This window comes from Choloepus didactylus, chromosome 8, assembly GCF_015220235.1.
Source record: "Choloepus didactylus isolate mChoDid1 chromosome 8, mChoDid1.pri, whole genome shotgun sequence".
Classification (NCBI taxonomy): Eukaryota; Metazoa; Chordata; class Mammalia; order Pilosa; family Megalonychidae; genus Choloepus; species Choloepus didactylus.
Genome location: NC_051314.1, coordinates 111,984,621 through 112,011,683, shown reverse-complemented (window position 1 = coordinate 112,011,683; position 27,063 = coordinate 111,984,621). Strand labels below are relative to the sequence as shown.

Sequence of the window (27,063 nt, the reverse complement as noted above, 5' to 3'; positions counted from 1 at the left end):
CTTTGTAAAATTGCAAAGATGAATTAAGCAAATTTTTCTTAAATCTTATTGTCTTTATATGTAGAAAAATATTTTTCATATTTCTGTAATTTTAAATTTTGTTCATGAACTTTAATTGTGATTCTATATTATTTTATTTATTTGTTAAAGTTTTTCTCCATGAATTCAAATCTCCAGTTAAATTATCATCTCCCTAAGGCTAGGACACTGTGTGTGTGTGTGCGTGCACACACGTGCGTGTGTGTGTGTGTCTCCTTTTGTATCCAGACCAATGTTTACCCAGCCCAGTGCTCAGCACATAGTAGGACCTGAATGATATCAGTGGATTGATTGATAGGTTGGTTGGTTGATGTGGATCTTGCAGCTTATCTTATTTCTGCATGGTATACTGTTCAAATGAAATAAATCCTACTTTTTCTCCCTGAATAGGTGATCATTTTGAATCAAGCATCAATAACAATTGAAAAATATTTACATGATATCTCGGGTTCCATGATGGACCAAAATTGTCAAACAAATAATACAGCAGAGGAACAGCCATCAGACAAAAGGAAAACCAGATGCTGCAGTGGATTCAAGGTGGAATGAGTTTCATGTTTCCAAATTAAAATAAATAAATCAGGAATTTTTATTTTAAAAAAAGGCAACCAGTTGATTAAAAAAAAGAATATATTTTAAATTAGGGTTCTCAATTGAAGTATATATTAAAAAATCTAAAATATCATTCATGTCTTGATTTAAATCAGTTTTTAAATCTGATTAAGATATCTCTGTGGTGATATTTCAGATAAGAGTTTAATGATGGTGAAAATTTAGAAATATTTTGATATCTTCTTTTTGGTTCTTGATGGACTGAAAGATATTTATAAATGTGATTAAAATGTTACCTAATGGATAATATGTAAATATATATTCTTAAAATTGACCTGTAAGCTTGGAGGAGTAATTGGTTTTGTGGATCTATTTGTGGTCTTGACACAAAACACAGCATTTTCTATTCTGATAACTTAAATAATTCACAGTAGCTGATGGAAAAGGAGATCTGCAATAACAATCAAAAGACCTGGCCCAAAGACCATGTTGATAGCTCAGGAAAGCCATTTAATTTTTCCATATGCAGGTTGATAACGGTAATAACCCTGCCTCTCTTACTCGTGTCACAAAACTGTCAGGCATTAAATAATCTAGACTGGCTTGAGATTTTCATAGACAGGGAAAAAAGGACCCCCTTTGAGCATGGTGTTACATGAAGAAACCAATACTCAGGGAAGTTGAGAAGTTTGCCTGGAGTCACCTAACTTTACACTGAAGACCCTTGAATCCAAGTCAAAGTCCTTAACCAAATATAGGAAAGTCTTGGGAAAGACAAAAAATCAATCACAGTGACCCTTTACCAATATTTTAAGTTTTAAACTCAGTTTAACTTGTGGTCTTAGCCAGCTTAATAAAGACTACAGGGGTCAGATCCAATTGCAATAACATTATATAAGGTCCCTTTTAACTTTTTCCAAAGAACACGAAGTCTATTTGTTTTTAGAGATAACTGCGAAAGCCAGCTCTGATGAAATATTTGAATAATATTTAAGCAAAATGGCAATCATCAGGAAAAGTTATTGGTTAAGGCAATTGCATTACTGTTGTCCAGGGGTAATACTATGTGCTAGAATATTTCTGCTTTTAAATATTGAGTGTTATAGTGATTTCATTTGAAGGTGCATAGCGTAACCACGCTGCCTGGTTATAGATTCTCTCTTTTTTTATACATTGTTGAATTGGTTTTGTGAATATTCCATTTAGAGTTTTTACATTCATATTGATAAGTGAACTGGATCTGTTATTTTCCTTATTCATGATGTCATTGCCTGGTTTTGGTAACAGGGTTATGTTGGCCTTGTAGAATGAGTTGGCGGATTATGCTTTCTATGGGTGATCTTTTCCTTGAAAATTTTGAAGAAGTTGCCTGATACTAGGTTTTGTTGTTGTTGTTAATAGAAAAAAATTGACTACTACTTCAGTATCTTTAAGAGTATACAACTACCCAAGCTTTATTCTTCTTTTTGATTCAGTTTTGTAAATTTATTTTTTCTAAGCATTTGTTCATTACGTTTAATTTTTCATTTTGTTGGTAAATGGTTTTTGATAGTATTCATTTATCTTTCTCAGTTCTAGGTTTTAATTTAAATGTTCACCATGTCTTCTTCAGTAATATACAACTTATTTAGAAATATGTTTACATTTTCCAAATACATAGGGATATTCTTTATAATTTTTGTGATTAATATCTTTCATAATTTCATTATGGTCAGATAGTCTGTATGATAACCCACTTTTTGAAATTTGTTGTGAAGTTTTGTAAATATTTCATAGATACTTGAAAAAAAATGCATGTTTTTTGAGTTGATGTCCAAGAGACCAATCTTGTTAGTAGTGGTATTATGATCTTCTCATCTTCTCTATCCTTGCTTATATTTTGACTACTTAAACTATTGTAATCTAGAGAGAGAAAGAGAGAGAGAGAGCTCACATCAGAGCGTAGTGTTGAAATTTCCTATTATATGTTACTGATTTTTGCTTATTTATTTTTCAGCTTTTAACTGCATTATTTTATATCTAGTTTATATTCTAGATGGATATATACTTACATAAATATATATAGACCTTCTCTATCTCTTAAAGTGTATTTCAACTGATATTAACACAGCTCCAGGAACTTTCTTTTAGTGGTTGTATTTTCTTATCCTTTACTATAAAAAGTAACACTTCCTCATGCTTTACATGTCTCTTAACAGCATGTGGTGAATTTTTTTAAAAAAATTAAACTGAAAATCTCTGTCTTTAAACTAGTAAGTTTGTCCATTTACTTTTATTGTATGCATTGATGTATTTGGACTTCTTTCTACCATCTTAACTCATTATGTTCCTTTCTGTGTTCCTTTTTAATGCTTTCTTATATATTTAGAATTGATATCTTTATATTTTCCATAATAAGGCAAACACTCTAACATGTTCTCATGTTTAATATGCTTCTTCACCCTTCATCATACTGATGGGTGCTATTTTAGATATTGTCCATTCTCCCTTCTCTCCTCTTTTTATACTATTATTTTAAAGGCAATAACAAAATTTAACAAGGTATATTATCCACCTTCTTTTTCAAATCTCACAGAACAGCTAGATTTAATTATCCTTTTATTTAAGTAATTTCTCCAAAACTCTTTCCAATGAGGATATTTATGTACCAAGTTTGGGGAAGGCCTCATATGCTTGAGAATATAATTTGGCTAAAAATAAAATTCATTTGTTTTTTTACTTCAATACTTTAAAATATGTATGTATGTACACATACATTTTGCATTCATTTTTGCTGTTGAAAAGTGGTCTGCTCTTCTCTTGGAAAAATTTAGGTTTTGGTCTTTGATAATCTTGTATTTTACCATACTGTATCTAGTTTTTCCATATGGCTTCTCCTTTACCTCTCCTCTTGGGTATTCTATGAGCTCTTTCAACCTGAGACTTTTCATCTTGGTTTAGTATTGGGAAATTTATATTTATGATTTCTTTAATATATTTCTCTTCTCCAATTTAATTTTTTCGCCTTTTAAGGCATTATCCAAATATTAACAATTTAATTCAAATCTTCGTATACCTTAACATTTCATTCTGAGTGAGATCCTCAATTTGATTTTCAAACTGATTCTTTCTACTTTTTATCTCATATATTATGTTACTTAAACTTACATTGTTCATATTTTCCACTTATTCTCCTTTTGTTGTTTTACTTTGCCATTATTTAGTTTACTAACATTTACCTTCCTTCTTTTATTTATTTGTTATACTTATTTTAACTCTTGGTGAATGTACTCTAAAACATATACTTCTTATGGTGTCTCCATCACAATTCATTTTTTTTTCCCTCTTATGACGTGATTTATCTTCCATGATGATGTTCTTATTCTGGCCTAGGGTTCATATTTCACTGGTTAAAATGGCTGCTCTGTCTGGTAATGGAAACCATGGAAAGGTTAAAGAACAGACCTTCCTCTGCTTGAGCCTAAGAGCTCTGGAAGAGGGATAGCAAGATGAGCTTTAAGGTGAAGAACGCTAGTCACCAGAAAACCACATGCCATTCCGTACTCAGCAGCTCAAGCCAGGGCCTTCTCAGTCCCATGGGGAGAAACTGATATAAGAGGAAATTGTAACTGAGCACTGAAAGGAAACTGAGGAGAATACCTGTGGAAGAGAATTCCTGCCAAGGCTAGTCAGTCTCAACCTGCTTCCCTCAGCTGCTTTGCTGGGCAGGACTTCCGAGTTACTCTGATTTTACTCCCCGGGACCCTTTTTACTGAGGTCTGAGCAGTCATTGCCAATCCCTGCATTGAGGTGAAAAACACTGACGGCCAGAGGATGACCTGGATCTTGAAGCTGCATGGAAGGCAACCAAAAGGAAGAGTAACATAATAGCTGAACAAGGAAGCAAAGATCAATACCGAAAGTATTGAGTCCAAGGGATAAATGTCAGGCTAAAGACAGGTGCATGGCGATTTCAGGACAGAGGCCCTTAAGTGTTAAGAGCCTCTTCTCCCCTTAAAGAGCAGTGCCTGTTGAGTGATTTAAAAATATGTCAAAATCTGCCATTTTGAAACTCTATTATAATTTTAAACATTATATTAAAATGATTTTACTAAAGAAACAATTTGTGACAGAAGATCTTTCAAGCAAAGCACTTAAAAAATTTTTAGCAACTAATGCTAAATACATAAGCAACTGCCAGGATGCTACAAAAAGCTAGAAATTATGACAGTGAATACATAACATTTGGCTGACATGAATCACATAAGAAAGCACAGGAATACAAATAAATTAAAAATGACAAAGTCTGTAAGAAATAGAAAAGGAATTAACCATTAGCTGTTCATTTGTTCAAAGTTACATACAGAATTTTGTTAATAAGAAAAAAAATTGCCATTAACAGAAAAAAAATAGTACAGATAAAAGTAGTAAGAACATCAGAAGTAAAACTGTAGCCAGCTCAATGTACTAACAATGATATAAAGTAAAATTAAGTAAAAGAATTATAGATTTATAAAGACAAGGAATTATTTTCTAAAAAACATAGTTGATATTAAATACATAAAAAATCTTTGGACTGGAGTATATCGCCCAATTTATGCATCAGAGAAGTGCTTTACAACTTTTTCACTCTATAATACGTTTCACTTTATAATACACATGTTTTCACTCTATAATACACATGTTTCTAACTCAGCTGTAATTTATCTTACAGAGGTAGTAGGGAGTACCCAGTACTTTTCCTGTTCTTCCCCTAGAGCTGAAAACAATTGTGTAAAAGGGGAGTGTGAATAGAGCAAAGTTTTGGAAGCAAGTTTTATATTAATAAAAAGAGACACAAAAAAGGATGAGTCAATAGTGGTCTTCCAAATGCCATATTATGTTTGGTGCATTCACAAACGTTCATAAACAGAATTTCTTTGAACTTTATGGTAGCCCTATGAAATAAGTTAGTTAGATATCACGTATTATCCTCTTATGATTGTGGAACCTGAGGTTCAATGAATTATATAACTTTTCCTTTATTATTAGGGTATTAAGAAAAAAGGCAGAAGTAGATCCAGTTCTCATGATTTCAAAATACACTGCTTTCCTTGCATCACAAGAACACTAAGTCCATAGATGATTTTCTACTTTTTCAGAGAAGAAAACAGTGCAGGGGGTATTTGGGTGGGGGGAGGGTGAGGAGAAGAGGAAGAAGAAGGGAAAAATGAGATACAGAACTCAGATATGAAACAAAACCATGTAAAAAGAGAAACAATGCATCTAGAGCCTAGTCTCTCTAAAGCACACCAGTAAAATGTATTCCAATCTGTTTGGAAATAGTGTACAGGTATAATTCATTTTAATGTGCTTTGCAGATGCAGTGTTTTTTTGTTTTTTTTTTTTTGTTTTTTTTTTACAAATCAAACATTTGGGGCAACCCTGTATTGAGCAAGGCTATTGGTGCCATTTTCCCAACAGTATGTGCTCACCTCATGCCTCTTTGTCACATTTTGGTAATTCTTGCAATATTTCAAACTGTTTCATTGTTTATATCTGTTATGATGGCCTGTGATCTTTTATGTTACTATTATAATTGTTTGGGGTGCCATGAATCGTGACCATATAAGACGGCAAACTTAATTGAAAATGCTGCCTGTGTTGTCTGTTTCACCTGACTGCTGTTCCCCCATCTTTCTCCCTCTCCTCAGGCCTCCCTATTCCCGAGACATGACAATATTGAAATTAGGCCAGTTAATAACCCTATAATGGTCTCTAGGTGTCCAAGTTAAAGGAAGTATCCCACGTTGTTCACTTTAAACTAAAAGCTAGAAATGATTAAGCTTAGTGAGGAAGTATTCCGGTTTGCTAATGCTAACATTATGCTAAATACCAGAAATGGATTGGCTTTTACAAAGGGGGAGTATTTGGTTACAAAGTTACAGTCCTAAGGCCGTAAAAGTGTCCAAACTAAGGCATCAACAAGAGGATACCTTCACTGAATAATGTTCAATGGCCTCCAGAACACCTCTATTAGCTGGGAAGGCACATGGATGCTATCTGCTAGCCCTTTGCTCCCAAGTTGTGTTTCAAAAATGGCATTCTCCAAAATGTCTCTGGGTTTCTCTTAGCTTAGCATCTCCAAACGTCCTTCTGTCTGCATCTCCAAGCATCTCTAAGCATCAGCAAGCATCTTGGTCTTGGCTTAGCCTATCCCAGGGCATTTTCATCTCTCTGTTCTCTGTGTGAGCTCCCTTTAAAGGACTCCAGTAAACTAATCAAGACCTACCCTGAATGGGCAGAGTCAAATCTCCATGGAAACATTCAATTAAGAGGTTACATCCTAATCAAAAAGATTAATAACTCTGCCCCCACAAGATTGCATTAAAGTATATGGCTCTTTGGTAGATACAATATATCCAAACCAGCACAGGAAGGCATGTCAAAAGCTGAGATAGGCTGAAAGCTAGGCCTCTTGCACCAAATAGTTAGCCACGTTGTAAATGCAAAGGAAAAGTTCTTGAAGGAAACGAAAAATGCTATTCCAGCAAACACACAAATGAAAAGAAAGTGAAACAGCCTTACTGCTGATATAGAGAAAGTTTTAGTAGTCTGGATAGAAGATCAAACCAGCCACAGTATTTCCTTAAGCCAAAGCATAATCCAAAGCAAGAACCTAACTCTCTTAAATTCTATGAAGGCTGAGAGAGGTGAGGAAGCTTCAGAAGCAAAGTTTGAAGCTAAGCAGAAGTTGGTTCATGAGGTTTAAGGAAAGAAGCCACCTCCATAACATAAAAGTGTAGGATGAAGCAGCAAGAACTGATGAAGAAGATGCAACAAGTTATCCAGAAGATCTAGCTAAATGATGAAGATGGCTACACTAAACAACATATTTTCAATGTAAATGAAACAGCCTTCTAATGGAAGAAGATGCCCTCTAGGACTTTCATAGCCAGAGAAGAGAAGTCAATGCCAGGTTTCAAAGCTTCAAAGGACAGGCTGACTCCCTTGTGAGGGGCTAATGCTGCTGGTGGCATTAAGTTGAAGCTAATGTTCCTTTGCCATTCTGAAAATCCTTGGGCCCTTAAAAATTACACTAAATCTACTCTGCCTGTGATCTACAAATGCAACCACAAAGCCTGGATGACAGCACATCTGTTTATAACATAGTTTACTGAATATTTTAAGCCCATTCTTGAGACCTACTAATCAGAAAAAAAAAAGATTCCTTTTAAAATATGACTGCTCATCAAAAATGTGCCTGGTCACCCAAGAACTCCGATGGAGGTGTACAAGGAAATTAATATTTTCATGCCTGCTAACACAACATCCATTCTGCAGCCCATGAAGCAAGGAGTCATTTTGATTTTCAAGTCTTATTTAAGAAATACATTTCATAAGGCTATAGCTGCCATAGAAAGTGATTACGCTGATGGATCTGGGCAAAGTCATTTGAAAACCTTCTGGAAAGGATCACCATTCTATTCGCAATTAATAACATATGTGCTTCGTGGGAGGCAGTCAAAGTATCAACAATAACAGGAATTTGGAAGACATTGATTTCAACCCTCATGGATAACTTTGAGGGGTTCAATATTTCAGTGGAGGAAGTAACTGCAGACGTGGTGGAAATAGCAAGAGAACTAGAATTAGAAGTATAGCCTGAGTCTCTGACTGAATTGCTGCAATCTCATGACAAAATATAATGGATGAGGAGTTACATCTTATGGATGAGCAAAGAAAGTTTCTTGAGATGAAACCTACTCCTGGTGAAGATGCTATGAACATTGTTGAAATGACAACAAAGGATTGAGAATATTATATTAAGTTAGTTGATAAAGCAGCACCAGGGTTTGAGAAGATTGACTCAAGTTTTGAAAGAAGTCTACTGTGGGAAAAATGCTATAAAACAGCATCACATACTACAGGGAAATCTTTCATGAAAGGAAGAATCAACTAATGCAACAAACTTCATTACTGTCTTATTTTAAGAAATTGCCACAGCTACCCCAGTCTTCAGCAATCACCACCCTGATTAGTCAGCAGCCATCAACAGAGAGGTAAGAACCTCCACAGCAAAGATCACTACTCGCTGAAGGTTCAGATGATGGTTAGCATTTTTTAGCAATAAAGTATTTTCTACTTAAGGTATGCACATTTTTATACACACACACACACACACACACATGCTATTTCACACTTAAAGTATAGTAGAGTGTAAACATAACTTTTATACACTAGGAAACAAAAAAATTTGGGTGATTTGCTCTATTGTGATATTTACTTTATTGCGGTGGTCTGGAACCAAACCCTCAGTATCTCCAAGGTGTGCCTGTATTAAATCTATAATATTTAGAGTAAATTAAAAATTAAACTAAAACTCTGGAAATTGTGAGGTAATAAGGACATCACAAATTCCTGTAAGTGATTGCACAATTTGAATATGAGAAGAAAAAAAAATCGATTTCAGTCAAAGCAATTTTACTAAATTACTAAATTTTTACTAAAATTTTACTGTTTCTAAAATACTAGTAATTACTAAAATAATTTTAGATTACAACCATTCTGAAATTAAGATTAATCAAGAGTGCATAATTTGTCCCTGGAGGGCAGGAAAAATGTTAAAGGTAGTGTCCAAGAAGTATTTGAAGACAAAGAAAGGCTAAACACAATTTGTAGTATTCAACCAAAACAATTTTTGCATTTCAGCAAAACATGCTAAAGAAATGTCCTATATCATCAAATTGACATGGAAAAATTTTTTTTTTTTTTTTTACTGTTGGGCAATGTGATGTAATCCCCCTCCTTTATCTCTGCTATCAAATATTTACAAAAGCTATCTCGCCCATTAATGCTCTCTGTGAATAAATTCTTTAGGAAAAACTTGGAAACATGCTAAGTTTCATGTAACAGAAAAACACAGATTACACAGAGTATGCACATATTATCTATCCAGAAGATGTGAGATAATCTAACCTCTCGGTTATACTTATTTATTTCAGGTGTTACATTTTTTTTTTCCATTTGGTTCCTTTTGTAACTTTTTTTCCCTGACATTCTTATCTTTTAATTCATTGTTAGACTCCTTTCATTTATATCAATGAGCATTGTTAGAATAGTTATTTTTAAAGCCTTGTCTACTAATTCCAACATCTGTGTCATTTTAGGATTGGTCATGCCTGGTTTTCTTTTTTCTTCAAAATTGGTCACATTCACCTGTCTCTTCGTATGTTGGGTAATTTAGGATATCGTTACATTCCCCCCAAAAGTGTTTTTGTTTTGTTTTACAAGGTAATTAGCTTTGTTGAACTGAAACTGCGAATTCTGTCTCTTGAGGAGAGTTCAAATCTCAGTTTGGTTATCTTATCCTTAGCTGGGCAACCTTGAGTAGCTCAATAAATGATAAGAAAACAAGCAGGTTTAGATGGGTTAACTGAGTCATATTCTTCAACCCCAAGACTTCTCTTTTTCCTGTATTTTTATCCAAAATAACATTACTATATACAGTTATCAAAACTAGAAACCTAGAAAATTAAATCTGAATCATCATTTTTCAGTAACCCTCATCTTGTTGATTCTTTTCTGAAACATCTTCCAACTGGGTCTGTAACCTTTTGTTTCCCTCTTTCTACTTCTACTCTTTTTTTTTTTTTTTTTTTCTTGAATTCAGCCTCCTAACAGATTTCTTTGCAATAAATCCATTTTCCTTATAGCTTCCAAGTTAATCCTCTGAAGAGTAATCTCCTTATATCACATTTAAAACTCCAGATTGACCTCCCAGTATTTGGCATATAGAACTCAACCTTCCTTTTTATCCTCTTCTTCTACCACTCCTTGAACAAACTTTATGTTCCATCTAGATATGCTTTCTTTTTCAAATGATCCGTGTTCTTTTACTACTCATGGAATTTTCATGTGCTTATTTTGTTTTAAATATTTTATTTCCTCTTCAACTTCCAAGCTTCTGTTATATTCTGAAAACTGAGCCCAAATGTCACATCTATAAAAATTTTTAACTGTACAGTCAGAATTATTCTTTCCTGTGTATTCACAGTATTCACTTATTACAATTATAGCACTTATTATACTGCCATTTTTTAAATTATTTAATGTCTCAGGATATTATCAGATCTTTTAGGGCATTTGCTGTTTCTTATTTGTTTTATTTCCCTTCTTTCTCTGCACCTGTCTCCACTCCAAGTCTATAATGTTTCCATTCCAACACAGTTGCTCAAAGAAGGTTTGGTGAATAAACAAACTCAGATGAATTAACTTTGTTAATGAAGTCTGTACTTCTGGCACTATGAAATGTAGAACTATATTCTGACTTCAAGTCTGGAACTCTTGGCCTATACTGCCCCTGAGGAATGTATAAATGACTGGTCTGGCATGATTGCAGGTAAATATAGGCTTTACTTCTTATCTCAATGCCTGTGGTTTCTTCTGGCCTGTGATATTTTAAGATCTATCTGGTTATTGTGAACATATGTATCTCTGTTTTGAAATCTCTCAATCTTAAATTCTCCACCTGAGTGACATTGATTTTCCAATGTTTTTCAGTGGATGTTTTAGCTTTCTTATACATTTCACATGTTTTTTAAGTTCTGAGAATGTCATTATTTCAGTTGTTCTCTAAACTTCAATTCTTTATCAGGAAGGTGGTTAATAGCACCCCATTTCACAGGGATATAGTGAGGCTAAAGGAAGGCATATCAATCTCTATATCTATAATCTTAATTCATTTCATATCTGTTTAAAATTTCAGCTCATTAGAGAGATCCTATTATGGTCATGGTGTTTATATCTATTACCCCTTTCTTTTTAATAAGACCAATTTATGATGGATATTGTGAGAATTTTGCCTTTTTGAGTCTCTCTTTTTTTAAATCTTAAGCCACTCTTGTTTTTAAGGGTTAACATAGATTGTACAAAACCTTTCCTTTGAACTTTTGAAAGCTCCTTTTCTATAGGACAGGATTTATATTTGGATATGCTTGCTATTGTTTTAACAAGATGTCTTGTTACTCTCTGAAATTCTTGCCTCTTTGATTTCACCAATCAGTGCTTTGTTGGTTAGCATTTAGATAGGAGTTTGCCTCTGTGCTTCTTCAATAATCAATAATATTGTCAATATGCTCATCACTGATTCTGTAGCACCTATCACAGTGCCTGGAACAAGAAAGTTTAGCTGTTCTTGTCTGAATGAACTTACAGCAGATATCTGGATGATGGTAGCTCACAATGATAGTGACAATAATAAAAATAGACATTTATCATTGCTTACCACATGTCTAGCATTATGCCAAGAACTTTACGTGTATTATTTCAATTAATTCTCATACTCTACTATAATTATTTCTACTTAAAAGCTGAGTGCTTTTAAAAAGACAGGTTAGCTTTGATATGGTGGTGTTAGAGATTTGTTGAAATACTACACTCACATAATATTTTGGCTACATACCAGATCTATAAATCGAATTGGGGTAATATCAATTTATTCAACAACCAAAAAACATTTCTCAAATACTTAATCATTACATGTAGGGCATCTGAGATTTGCTGGAGAACCCAATAAAGTTTTCTAAAACCACCAATCATTATCTTCTTTCTGTTTATCTAGCAGAGAAAGAAAGACAAAACTCGAAGGCTTCCCGTACAATACCTCAGATTAACTAGAAGGCAATAGCCAACTCTGTCCCTCCTATTTTAATAAATGATGTAAAAGGTATTGAAAAGCAACCCATAACTCTGCTGGAAACAAGAAGTGATACATTCTCCAAATCAGAAACTGTAGGGAATTTTTGAGAGAAAAAAGGTAGTTGGAATCGGGCTGAAGAGGGAGACCATGGTCCAAGACAAATGCAGGAAAAAAAAAAAAAACAAACCTGCAAATACGGATGTGTTTCCAGGGGTGCTACAAAGACAGAAGTCACTGATAATGGGATAAGCGTTGCAGGGGCAACCGACAGGGTGATTACTTGGGGTACCCCACTCAATAAGAGGAAACACGCATCTCTCGTTGTTAGCAAATGACAGAGGAGTCAGTCCTGCATGCAAGCAGGAAGTAAAAGTACCTCTCTATCCTGTAGAGCCCCAAGTGGCTGTAACACTCAAGAAGTGGAGCCCTACATGCAGAAGATCAATTATTGGCTCCTCTTGCTAAAATGATTGCTGCCTCTCCACCCTAAATAGGCTTCACAGACTGAGCTTTGAGACAAGGAGATGCAAACTGGAATATGTGAAACAAAGCAGACAACCAAGAATCACAAGGGTATTTGAAATTTGCCACACTTAAAGTCAACATATGGAAGAATTTACCCCCATGACAAAGAAAACAAAAGAATATTAAAATTAATATAATTATTCTCAGAGAGATGTGGGATAAAATTAAAACCACAAAATTAATATGCAAGTGTGAAAGGGCACCAAAACTTGGTAACTGGCAAAGAAAACCCATTTGATGGGCATATAAGCTAATAAAATATTTGAAAATGAACTGATAAGCTGGAAATTCAAGCTGAGGAATTTTCACAGAATATGCTTCTAAAGGATGAAGAGAAGGAATGAGTAGATGTATGTATGCTTGCATAGGATCATATAAATATCAAGAAAAATATAGTGAGGTAGTGTGTTGATAAAGAATTAACTTGGGATAAAGCAGTCTGGGAGAGTGAGATATTAGGGGGAATGGAGAGGAAGTAAAGAAAGAAAAAGAAAAATTTAACAAGGATGTATGTGATCAAATTTACGTATTTGTATAAAATTATGTAAACTTGAGAGTGTATGAATAAAGGAATCGATTCAAAAGATTGTTTTTGTGAAGGAAGTAAGGGCCCACTGGGCCTCTAGCAATATAAACTTTAAAAATCTGCAGCCAAATACATTGTGATAAAATTTTAGAATACCAAAAATTAAAAGACAACCTAAATAATTTTAAAGTGATGAAACAAACTAGCCCCATATTACTTTACAAAGAAATGAAAACCAGAGGCACACTTGGCATCTCATTTGCAACCCTGGAGACAAGAAGACAACAGAACACTATCTTCCAGAGAAAAGGATTTTGGGTCTAAAATTATGAACCCAACCAAACTCTTTTTCAAGTGGGATATTTCCAGATACAGAAGGATTAAAAAATTTTTATCACCTACAAACTCTCTGTGAAAGAATTAATTGATGTTCTCTATTAAGAACAGCAAAAGGGGAAAGGACTAAAGTACAAGAAACAATAGTGACCAAAGAAACTGATAAAATCATTGCTATATCTAAATAATTGTTTTTTGTTTAAAAAAATATATATATATCTGGGATTAAAATTCCAAATAATATTAAAAAAATAACAGGTTGATAAAGAGAAGGAAGAGAGGAAAGTAAAAGCATTAGAAGTGGTTTAATTAAAAGTCAATTTAGTGATTCTAGAGTGAAACCGCCTGGATTCAAAACTTGGCTCTAACTACTTACTACCATTGTGACCTCTCTGAGCCTCGATTTCCATATTTGTCAAAAGGATGATAATAAAATCCACTGCATTGAGTTGTGAGGATTAAGTTTACATATGTAAAGTGCCTGACACACAATACTATGCAAATGTTAACTATCATCAGCATCAGCTTCATTCTGAATATAATAAAAACCGGGGAAAGGAAAAAAGGAAATAAGAACACATAATAAATTTTAAAAAACAACAAATAAAGTTGGAAAAATACTTCCAAATCTATCAGCCAGCACATAGAGGCAAATTGATTAGATTCGCCTATTAATAGAAGAAGGCAAAAAACAAAAATAAAGGCTTTTGAGTGAAAAAATTATATGCTAATTAGAAGAAGTACACACACACACACACACACACACACACACACACACACACACACAAAACCCAAAAACACAACACTGAAGGTTAAAAATAAAAACAACAACAGAAAGGAAATTGAAATACATACCAAGTAAATGTTAAAACAAATTAAACCAGTATAGTATTACCAATATCACCCAACATAGCAGTGAAGATCCAAATCATTACAGGGACAAAAAGTGGTATTTCATATTGATGAAAAGTTACAAGCCCCCAAGACAATACAGAAAGAACCTGAAGACTATCTTTAGTGATTCCCTTATCAGTAGATTATTACTAAAGGCCTAAAGTTTGCTAATCTAAAAAAATAAAGGACTCAGAGGCATAGAGGATATGTTTTCTTGTTTTACTTAGTGGAAATAATGTTTTGGAAGAGAAGGAAGACTTGGAAAGTAGAAGATGATTACAACGTGGAACAGAATTTCTCGGTGGGGTTAGGGAGGTGCACTGGGTTCCCTATGGTTCCCTATGGCTACCACAAATTTAGTGGCTTAAAATAATGTACATTTATAGTTGCTAAGTATAGCCACCAAGTTCTGGATGTCTAGAAGTCCACAAATCGGTGGGCTAAAATCAAGTTGTTGGCAGGGCTGTTTCCTTCTGGAGGCATTAGGGGAGAATCTGCTCCTTGCCTTTTTCTGACTTCAAGAGGATGCCCCGTTCCCTGGCTAATGGCTCTTCCAGAAATGCCTCTCTCTGAACTCTGCTATAGTCCTTATATTTCTTTCTCTGACTCAGACTCTTCTGCAGTCCTCTTTTCCTTATATGGACACTTGGATTACACTGGCCCACCTGGAGAATACAAGATATCCTCCCCCTGGCAAGACTTAATCACGTCAGCAGTTCCTTTTGCAGTTGGAAGGCGACATACTGACAGGTTCTGGGGATTAGGACTCGGGCATCTTGGGTGGGTGGGTGGGTGGGTGAGGGGAGTGCTATGATTCCATTTACCTCAGGAGGTGACTGGCACTCATGAATATAATTACAAAAAATTATTTCCTGAGAAGTCCCAAAATACTACTACTAGATATTCCAAAGGACATTTTGGCAGAGTTGACCATCTTTTAACGACAATTTAAGATTCCTTTATTTTACAAATATTTTTAAAGTATTGCCCAAGGGAATTAGATGTTTCCCCCTGGTGCTCTGCCTCCCCACTGGAAGCTCAACTGGGCCGCCTGGATGTCCATCAGGTCCCCTTCGCCCCCTTATTTCTCTTCTCTGGAGTTAAGTTTTTCTGGAGGGTCTGGGATATGAGACACCGCTGGTAAGAGAAAATTTGTGGTTGAAATTTTCCAACAAGGATGAAGGGCAGGGCAGGCTGCAGAGCCATGTGGAGTAATAAAGGGGTGAATAAGGGGGGGCTGAGTCCTTAGGATGCTCTCCGTACTCCCCACGTGGTGGAGTTCAGGGAGGTGAGGGGGATATGCCTCCGCATGAAAACTAGCCTGACAAGGGAAACTGACACCAAGAAAAGAAATTTGTCTGGCTGCTGTATGCCCGGTGCTATGCTTTTGGGAAACAAGATGTACATAGTCTCGATATTCTAGTCCAGATGTTAAAAAAAGAAAGGATAATAGTAACAACAATATCCTCCCCAATGGCAACAACTATTTGCTGACTTCTGTGGTGAACAGTTTATATGCACTATCTCCTTTAAGCCCCACAGCTGTCCTAAAAGACAAGGCCCTCTATGGTCCTCATTTTGTAGATGGTGGAACAAACTTAGACCCTTTAAGAGATTTTGCCAGATTCACACAGTTAGGAGTGATGAAGCCACAATTCAATCGAAGAACGTTAACTCCCAATTCCATGATCTTGAGATAAAGAAAAATATCACATAAAAATTCTCTCTTGGTTTAAAGGCCCTTCACCTGCCTGTCACTGACCACCCCAATCTCTGCACTGTGGCCAGGGAAGGGACGCGCTGACACTCTTGGACTTTGTGGAGCCCCTCCGGAAGCCAAACTAGAGTACATTCCAGAAACAAGCAGCAATGGATACCAGGCACCAAAAAACAACATATCTTCTCTTTGAGGATCATTCTTCCCATTCTATATATACCATTGCCAAGAATATGATTTATAACCTGAAAAAATCCTGGCAGCTTCAGTCCAAGGATTTGATATTTTAATTACAAATTGATGAGACCTAATGGAATGTGACAATGAAGAGATAACCCGTGTTTAAAAGAGCCTGAATTTACAGAGGGACCGTTCATAAGAGGTTCTATAGCTCTACAAAACTTCATAGATCCAGGACCCCAGTATGCTGAAGAGCAGTTGTGGGAACAAATGAGAAAGACTTCAGTGGTCCACCCCCATTCTCCAGACACCTGGCACTTTGGACACACCCAGTGGAATATGTTAGTCCTCTCTGCCAGAGGCCACCCTAAGTATTCCTTCATTTCTGGTGTCAAAAACATGATTTTTTTAACTGATTAGGACCTGGAAATTTTTCTTTGTTTTTCCTGTGCTAAATAGATAACTACAAAATATAAGAATTTTGTAGATCTTCCATAATCTTGAGATAAAGAAAAACTATCACATAAAAATTCTCTAGAATAGATAACTACAAAATATAAGAATGGACTCTCCTTGATGAAAATCTTCATGATTTTTGTCTAACTCTATGGGACCAATGCCACATTCTGAGTCTTGTTCTTCCCCTCCACAAATTAGTAAAACTGGTTCTGATACCCTTTCACCTTTTGTGTTTTGTTCTCCAAGAATTCTTAATTATCTCTAATAAGCTGTATCACTTTACAGCTGTGCTTCAGTCCTTTCACATTTATTGCTAGCACATATCATCAGAGAGTTTCCGCTGCAGGAAGAAAGAACACACAACTTGCCAGCCATGGAAGAGCTACATTAGGCCTTTTATCTCTTTCCTCCAAGCTGGTCTGTGTAAGATATATAGTAGGTTCCAGTTAAACAGAAGTTCAACAAGTATTTTTTGAGCATCTTTGTGGTAGGCACTGTTCAATGAACTGGGGAACATAAACAGACCAAAAGAAACCTGCCCTAGGGGACTTACATTCTCGAGAGGGGAACATATTTACACTAAAAGAGGAAGAAAATATTACGTGAGAGGAAAGTGGTGTAATTTTAAACAGGGTACTCAAGGAAAGCCTCACTGTAAAGGTTACATTGAGCATAAACCTCAAGGACTTTAGGGAGTGATATGCTTATGACTATAGGGAATAGCTTTCCACGCAGGGAGAAAAATAAGAACAAAGACTGAGGCAATATAACTAACATGGAATGTTCAGTTAAGAGCAAGTATATCAGTGGGACAAATCATTTAAAGCCTTGTAGGCCATTGGAAATACCTTAGATTTCACTATGAGTGATATGGGAAGACACAGAGAAGCAACATGATCCGATTTTCATTCTTAAAGACTTAATGTTCCTACTGCATTGAGAAGAGACAGCTAGGAGGACAAGCACAGAAGCAGGAAGATCTATTAGGAGGCTACTGTAATAATCCAGACTCAAGATGATGGCAGCGACCTCTAGTAGTGGAGGATGTAGTGAGAAGGAGTCAGCTTTCAATAAAAGAGACAAATGGAATTTGCTTATGGCTGTGAATGCGGGCTAAGAGAAAGAGTCAATCAATACATTTTGTTAAAATGAAATTTAAATTAAAATATCTATAACCACTGAGTGTTAGATTGAATGTCAGTCATTTGTGTTGCTCTTAGAGCATCCTTCTTCCTCCTCAGATTTCTATTTTTCATCTGGCTTCCTGGAAATGCTATCTTTGAGAACGTTTAGCTACTCCCTTCACAGTTAGCCTATGCTATTCACTTGAGAATAAAGAATAGCTTATCATGATGGCCATCGGAGACCATTATCTAGCTTCTTAGAAATCAGTTGATGACATTAATTAAAAATTAACAACCTTGACTGTACTGCTCTAATAATATAATGCTGTAACAAAGTTAGAAAATGAAGCTTAATTAGTACAGTGATGATAAGGTTAAAAGGGCTAAGAAGTACTAAAATTGGTATAGGGAAAAGGTGAATATGCTTTTTATGATAAAAACTGTTTCTGAGTAAAGAAGAAAAGCTATTTCAATTCCATGCACATTTTCTAGCCCTTTGATTAACCATGTTTTTTTTTTTCCTTTTCCTCCTGTTTTTTCTTAGGTGTTCTTGGTGGCCATGTCAATCAGCTTTATTTCTAAGACACTAGGCGGTATCATTATGAAAAGTTCCATCACTCACATAGAAAGGAGATTTGACATACCCTCTTCTGTTTCTGGCTTAATTGATGGAAGCTTTGAAATTGGTAATTTTTATTTCAATTTTAGTTATTACTTAGTGATCAGATTTGCAAAGGTAAAAACTTCATATATGCCCTTCACCAGTGGTCATCAACCAGCAGCGAATTTACACCCTGCCTCCTCCCTGTGCAATCTGGCAAAATCTGGAGACATTTCTGGTTGTCACAACTGGAGTGGGGGGTGTTACTACTGGCATCTAGAGGTTAGAGAGCAGGGACACTTGCAAAACCTCCTACAATGCCCAGGACAGCTCCTACACAAAGAATTATCTATCTCAAAATGTCGATAGTGATGAGATGAAAAACCCTGACCTATCCTAACTCATTGCTTCCAAACTAATACATTGTGGAGCATTCCCTTTCCTCTCTTGAGATGCCCTAGTACAAAGAAAGGTTGGAAGAGTGAGGACTATGATTCTGGGGACTTGAGGAGGGAGGAACAGTTTTGTAGCAACCTACATTATGTTTCTACCATTTAACCAGGTATAAAATTTGGAGTCAAAAATCTTTTTATTATGAGAATTTTGAAGATACTGCTCTGTTGTCTTCATTTCTAACTTGGTTTTATCCAATATTAGTGAGGTTTTATATAATTAATTTGAAGGAACTCATTAAAAGTTATGTCCGACAAAAGGATTGATATTATATGATTTCACTAATATGTAAACTCAGAGTCTTAAAATGTAGAATATAAAGGACCTAGAGATGGAAGCTAGAGAAAGGGGAGCAGTTACCTCATATTCTTAGACTTTTTAATGAGGTTGAACTTAAATGTTTGGAAATGGATAGAGGTAAGGGTAGCTTGTTACTGGGATTATAAGTAATAGTGTTTGTGTTGTAGGTGAATTCGGTTGAAAGGGGTTGTTTAGAGTGATGTATGTTACTGATTAACAGTACTGATATAAATAAGTTCTTGCATGAACTAGTACAAATGTACACCACTTATACAAAGAGTTAATAATAGAGTGGTATATAGGAAAAAATTATCTATTGCAGGTTCTGGACTATAGTTAATAGAAATACTGAATATTCTTTCATCAACAGTAACAGGTGTACCACAATGATAGTGGGGGTCTATAATGGGGGGTGGGGGTGGATAAGAGATATGGGGTGTTTTGAGTTTTCTTTTTTTTGTGTCTATATGATATTTTTCTTTTTGGAGCAATGAAAATGGTCTAAAATTGAGTGTGATGATGACTGCACAACTAGGTGATGGCACTGTGAACACTGATTGCATACTTTAGGTGGAGTATATGGTATGTGGATATATCTCAATAAAATCTTCAGATTCAAAAAAATGTAAAAAATCAAATCATCTGCATTAATAGATTGAACACAAAAAAAGTTATGGCTGTTGTCTAGATTGCAAATACTTTCTATTTTCTATAAGTTTGGTATTTATTTTTTAACTTTGTTGACAACATATTTAACTAGTGAGTATTTTAAAACATTGAATAAAGTAAGACCTATCTATCTTTTCCTTACAAACTCTGATTTTTCACGATTTGGATGAGATTACACCCAACATATCCTTCACTCTTCCACCTCCCAGGTTTACTGAAATTGTTTAGCATTTTAGTGTTAGGCTGTTAGTAGCTTTAATATCTTCTTCACATTATGTCTCCTTTTATTGAGGAATTGCTTCTTAATAGATTTGTTAAACTTTGAAGCCATTTAAGAGCAATTACTTGGACATCATTGTAGGTTTTCCTGGTTTCTTTGCCTACCACTCTTTCTTGGATCTTGTGACTTCTAGTCTCATATTTAGTTTTTCTGGAGTGCATCTTCAAGTAGTTATTTTTTCCAGAAAGAAGTGAACACATGACATACTTTCTGGGCCCTTGGCTTATAAGAAAATATGTTTTATATTTTGCTATCATATTCAAGTGATATTTGTCTGGAATTAAAAGTTCAGAATATTTTTCCTCAGAACATTTTAAACATTTGTCTATTTCATAACACTCAATGTTACATATGCGAAATCATTACCAGTATGATTCTCATGAACTGATATGTATCTTCTCTTTATCTCTGAATTTTAGAAAATTTACCAACATATATCTAGGACTATGTCTTTTTACCTTATTTCCTCTGTAGGGATAAAGGACTTTAATTGGAAGGTTTAAGTCTTCCTTTCACTTACAGAATTTATTTTCTATTTTTGTTGGTTTCTTCCCTCTATTTTCTGGCTCCTTTTTTTCTGAAACATCTATAAGATGAATATTAAATTTTCAGGCTGTTTTTTTCCATCAAATTTTTCTTTCTAAATTGCTATCTTTTTGTGTTTGTGTTCCATCAATCCTCTCCGATACTATATTCCATTTTATCATTTTTAATCCAATTTGTACTTTTTTCTATCGTATTTTTAATTTACAACAATACTTTATTGTTCTCTTATTTTTTATCTGCCAGTTTTTTTGTTTGTTTGTTTGCTTTTTAATGGCTGCCCCTTGCCCTTTTCTCCTTTGGAAAATACTAACTGGATTTTTTAAAAGTTTTTCCTCTTTTCAGTTTCTTCGTTTAATTCAGTTTCTTCATGGATTACTCTCTCTGCTGTTTCATTTTGGAGCTTTTCTCTCATGCTATCTTTTTTCATCAAATATTCAGTAATTCTTGGTGTCTATTCATTGGTAAACACATAGCTGCACATGAGTCAGTATTAGTTGTGCCTCCATCCCCTTGGAATGCTCTGCTTCCACTTCTTAATCTAGATAATTTATATTCAATATTAAATTTTCAAAGCGTCTTCTCCAGGAAGCTTTCCTGAAAGCCCTACTTAATTTATTCTCCCCCTTTCCATGGTCTCATAGCACTTTTGTCAATCTATCTATTTTTTATTACTGGTGTGTAGTTCCTTGAGGACTGGTGTCATGGTTTATTCTTTTATATCTTGGAGTTATAACAACATGGCAAGTGCTGGATAGGCATTTAGTGAATGCTATGTGTGAAATAATAAATGTATGGATGAATACCTTTCCCTCAGGTCAGAAAGATAGACTTCATTTTTCTCCATTCAAATACAATCCAACCAATTCCAAATTCCATAATAAAATTTTACTTCACAAACATTGCCAAGTAATCCCAATGATTTCTTTTGTACCTAAAACCTATTTTATTTATTATGAGAACCATACAACTTTACAATGAGTGCTTTGTGTAGGTAAATTGCACCTTCTCGGTTACATGGTCTTTGAGGGAAGGTACCATGTCTTGTGTTTTATTTTCATTCATTCTGGGGCCATCTATTCTACTGGACACAAAATTGAATTCAGTAAATATTTGCTGTAGTGAGTCATATCAAAATAATCCTTTTCTCTTTGTAGGAAATTTGCTTGTGATAGTGTTTGTAAGTTACTTTGGATCCAAACTAAACAGACCAAGGATAATCGGAATTGGTAGCTTCATTATGGGAACTGGAAGTATTTTGACTGCTTTACCACATTTCTTCATGGGATAGTAAGTGTTAACTAGCTCTGTGCTATTAATTATCACTCACACATATATTGATAGTTGAATTTCATTTTTTTTTCTTTTATATAGGCAGTTACCCTTTGAGAAGACTATCCATAAGTATGTATAGAAACGGAGTATATTTTCTATGTGATAGTTAACATTACTTTATTCACCACAGCTCTCATAGACTTTGAAACATGAATAGCACTAAATAATGTGTACAGTTTCATAGGAAATAAATAAGCAGTTCATGATATTTTAGTATAACATACAGACTTCATGTCTTTGCCTGTAGATTTTGATCATACTCGATAAGGCGTTGCCACTCAACCCAGTGCAGTATGGATTATCTCATACTGCACCACCATTCCATTTAAGCTATTCTGTCTGTGGGGGGATGTTATGAACAGGGCCAGCGGCTGATGACAGAAAACCTAAAATAGCTATGACTTAAATAATATAGACGTTTAATTTTCACATAAAAGTTAATGTAGCCAGTCCAGGGATGGTACACTACTGCTTCTTTTTATTTTACTGCTCTGCTTGGCATGGCCCCTGCCTCATGGTCCAAATTTAGGCAGTGCTGTTCCAGGCAACAGGATAGAAGGGACAAAGGAGAGAAGCAGCAGCAGCAAACAGTGCACACATGCTGAGGCTCAAGAAATATTTCCAGAAGCATAAAACTTCTACTGAACATTTGCTAGAACATAGTTACATCTCAACACCCAGATATAAAGACAAAGAAAAAAATAGACTTTTATCCCAGGCTTCCATATTCCCAGCTAAAAATCCTGCCTTCCATTTCTATGGACAGAGAAGAGAACAGGCCTTGAGGGACAATTAGCAGTTTCTGCCAGAGATACCAATTACTTTTTAACTGCCAAATGCAACAATCATGCCTTTTTGCTCACCATATTAATTCCACTTTTTTCTACACTTGACCTTCATAAGTACTTTTGTTTTCATCACATTATGCTCTTTTGATTTACTTCCTCTATTTGTGCCTTCTTCATCAGGCCCATTATTTTCTTCTGCTGCTGATACCCTAATATTAGTATTCTGTAAGCTCCTTCCTCAATCTTTTTTCACTTTTCATTCTGTATCATCTATAGGAAGAGCATGACTAAAAATGCAACTATCACCTATACACTGTGACTTTGTCTTACATTCGAGAGCTATATAATCAATCACCTTATGGATATCTCCAACCGAAGATACCACAAACATTTTTTATTCACATATTCTAAAAACAAATTCATCATTAAGCCAAAATGAGCTCCTCAGATTTTTCACGTTCAATCTTTTAAGTAATGGTTCCTTCAGGAACAAAGGAAATCAAACCAAAGTCAAGGGCATCATCCTAGACATTTCCTTTACTTCAACACAGATGACTACTGGACACAAAATCTTGCTTGTTCTACCTCCTAAATGCATGTGAAAGTTGTCCACTTGCTTTCATTCCACACTGTTCCTAACATAGTGGAGGCTTCCATCACCTCTGACTTGGATATTTTTCCTCCGGTTTCAACTCTTCTCTAACTCATATTGTACCCTAGAGTATTCATTTTGAAACACAAATCATTTTCCTTCTGCTTAAAATTCCCAGTATCCTGGAACAGTGGTTTTCAAACTTCAGTTTCTGAACCATTAGTGGGTCAAATCAATTCAGATGATTGGGACCAAAAGTTTTTTAATACAATAGGATAGGGTAGAAGATGATAGGACAGGAGAATATAAAGGATAAGTGGGGATAAATATGGCTATGTGAACTTTTTGTGGTTTTACATATATTTGTGAGTTCCTATGTGTATTGTGGTTGTGTTGAAAAAATGTTTTGACAGTTGATTACAGGCAAAAATATTGAAAATCACTTGCTTATGGGTTAATGACTAACCATAGCTCATTGATTTGGTCCTTGACTATCTTCCTAGCCACATCTTTCAGTGCTCCCTACAATCGAGGACAACACTCTAGGCCTATCAAACTACCTGCAGTTCTCAAGATGTGCCACGTGGTGTTTCTACAGGCTTGAATACTTTTCCTCCTCTGCTAAACTATTAAACTCCTCTCCAACTCGTAAGATTTATCTCTTGTCATCTTCTTTGTGACGTCTTCTCTAATTTGCCCATCCCCACGTCCAAGCAAAGATGATCTCTTTTATCTCTGCATCAACTCAGGGACTTATATATTAAACATATCTTTTATAATATATATTTCTCTTATGGAATGAAATGCCCTAGGGACAAAAACTGTGTCTTTTATTTCTAGTTCCTTGGGCTGAGCATAATGCCAGGCATATAGTAGGCTGCCCTTGGAATTCACCAGGTAGCCCAGATTTTTGACTTATCAGCAGTTGTCCCTATTCTAGCTCATCAACACTCTATTAAGATCCCCCTAATCATGTTGAAATGGGTTAGAATTTTTTAACTAAGTTTTCAAGAGGCAGTTATGTATAAGTGGGTGTGTGTGGGGGGGTATCTATGAAAGAAAATGTGCTGTTGATAGAAAATGAAGATGAATTGGTGTGCATTATAGGTTGAGTTTTAAAATATCACTCAAATATTTATTAAATGGCATCATAAATCATCAGGAAGTTTAGAGTATGGCCATATTTAAAGATAACTCAAAAGGAAAGATAGATACAGTTAGCAGTAATATATATATATATATATATATATATATATAAGCTTGGATGGGTACAAAATGAGGTTAGAAAGACAGGATGGGACAATAACAAGCCAGACTCTGCATGTCAGGCTAATCTTGCACATATTTACTAGGAAGTCAATGAGAGGGTGAGAGCAGGAGGAGATGGTGACAGCGACAGTCTACTTCAGAGATGGTCCAGATGGGCTTGACCAAGGACAGAAGCAGTGGAAACTGAAAGGGGGGATATATGAGAGAGAGAGAGAGAGAGAGAGAGAGTGAGAGTATATTTCATATCTTGACCAAAACGTAGATACTCCTAGAATGACAGCAACTTGATAACTAAACTTTCTTGGGGAGTATCAAATGGTCTTTCTTAGTTGGCACTCTCATTTCACTTTCACCCATCACCTCTCCTAAAATACAGGCTGGAAAATTGACAAAGAGGATTCTGGTTATTTGGAGAATAGAGTGGTACAAAAAAGGGGAAAATTCCTCTGTATTTCTGGAAAAAAGTGAAAATATTCAGTACATAAGCAAACTTTTAAATCCAATGATATTCTTACAGTTACAAGTATTCGAAAGAAACCAATATTGTCCTATCAGAAAACTCAACCTCAAGCTTTTCAGTCTGTTTAATTAATCAAGATGTAGTACTCAATAGAACATCACCTGAGATAACAGAAAAAGGTAAGAATAGTAACAATAAAAATTATTCTGTATTTTTTAAATCTAATTACCTCTCTAATAAAAATACTGTGATATTCATCAGCAAATTGATTTTTAAAAATAGGAAGAACATTTGCATCTTACAGACAATATCACAGTGTTCTTATATTTTATATGCAAAACTTTTAGAAGTAAATAAAATATTTCAATTAAAAAACTGGCAAAGAACTTATGCATTTAAAATAAAGAAGAGGGAAACGGCATAAATGTGAAAAATGTGTCCTGATTCTTAATGAAAAATGCAAATTATAATACCAAGTAAAGATTTTTTTTACCTACTATAACACAAACTATAAATTATAATTACAAATTATACCAATAAAGATTTTTTTTATTTACCGCTTAGGCAAAGTTTTAAAATAAAAAGGAACGAGACTGAAGAAAGACATTTTATGTTTTACTTGGGAGTGTGTGAATTCACAACGTTTTCTGGAGGCTAATTTTCAGTATACTTTAAAGGACAAAAATAGGCATACCTGCTTAACTCAGCAATTCTGCTTTTTTTAATCTTAAGGAAACAATTATGAATGTGTGCAAGGATTTATTTACCATTACAGTCACTACATCTCTGCTTAACAGAAAGAAAAAGAGATAGTTTATGATTAAAAAGTAGAGGATAGAGTAAATAAATTTTTGAAACTTTTATTCTATAAAATACTATGTAATATTAATATATTGTTATAAAAGAACTCTTAACATGGGGAAATTGTCATAATGCAGCATTAAGTATAAAAGTAGACTATAATCTGAATTGGACACTTAAGTATAATATACATATTATGCATATTTTTACATGCACTGAAAATATGGAAGACATAAAAAACATTAGAAGAGGCTTTCTCTGTGTGGTGTGATCATAGATGGTTTTTACTTATTTGCTTTGGGCTTTTCTGTATTCTTAAACAACGTAAAGTGAATATAAGCAGTCAATTAGAAAAAAGCAAAAAAACATCATTAAAGGAAATAATTAAGGGGTTAAAGCAAATGAGTGTTTAATAAGAGTGCTAAAAAGAACGTTTAATATAAAATACTCTCTTGTTTTCATAGGTTGTGTCAAGGAATCTGGGTCCTACATGTGGATATATGTACTGATGGGGAATATGCTTCGTGGAATTGGGGAAAGCCCAATCATACCCTTGGGGATTTCTTACATTGATGATTTTGCTCCAGAAGGACATTCTTCTTTTTATTTAGGTAATGTACAGAAAATATTAGATACAATGATTACTCTCCTGGGTCCGCCCATGAAATAATAGTGTTACTAAATTCATTCTTTTATACATATTAACAACGTTACTTAGAGAAATCCATCCTGTAATGTTACTTAAGAAAACCTATTGAGGAAATAAGAACCATGTATTCTTGGCATCTGATAAATTTTTTTATAATATTTTTAGGTATTTTGAACACAGTAGCAATGATTGGTCCAATCATTGGCTTTCTGCTGGGATCTCTGTTTGCTTCTATGTATGTGGATATCGGATATGTAGATCTAAGTAAGTACAATTAGAACGAGGTAATATGATAGTGCCTTTTGATTACAG

General features: G+C 34.8%; 1 protein-coding gene across 2 annotated transcripts in view; it reads left to right on the top strand.

Annotated features, from left to right (window-relative positions):
• Window positions 1-27,063, top strand: part of SLCO1B3 (solute carrier organic anion transporter family member 1B3) — a 62,492-nt gene that overhangs the window by 3,761 nt on the left and 31,668 nt on the right. For both annotated transcript variants that reach the window (XM_037845245.1, XM_037845246.1), the window contains exons 3-8: window positions 430-579; window positions 18,556-18,697; window positions 22,015-22,147; window positions 25,359-25,480; window positions 26,567-26,713; window positions 26,917-27,015. In XM_037845245.1, coding sequence (XP_037701173.1) covers window positions 493-579; window positions 18,556-18,697; window positions 22,015-22,147; window positions 25,359-25,480; window positions 26,567-26,713; window positions 26,917-27,015 — 730 coding nt within the window. In that variant the 5' untranslated portion in view covers window positions 430-492. The remainder of the gene's footprint in view (window positions 1-429; window positions 580-18,555; window positions 18,698-22,014; window positions 22,148-25,358; window positions 25,481-26,566; window positions 26,714-26,916; window positions 27,016-27,063) is intronic.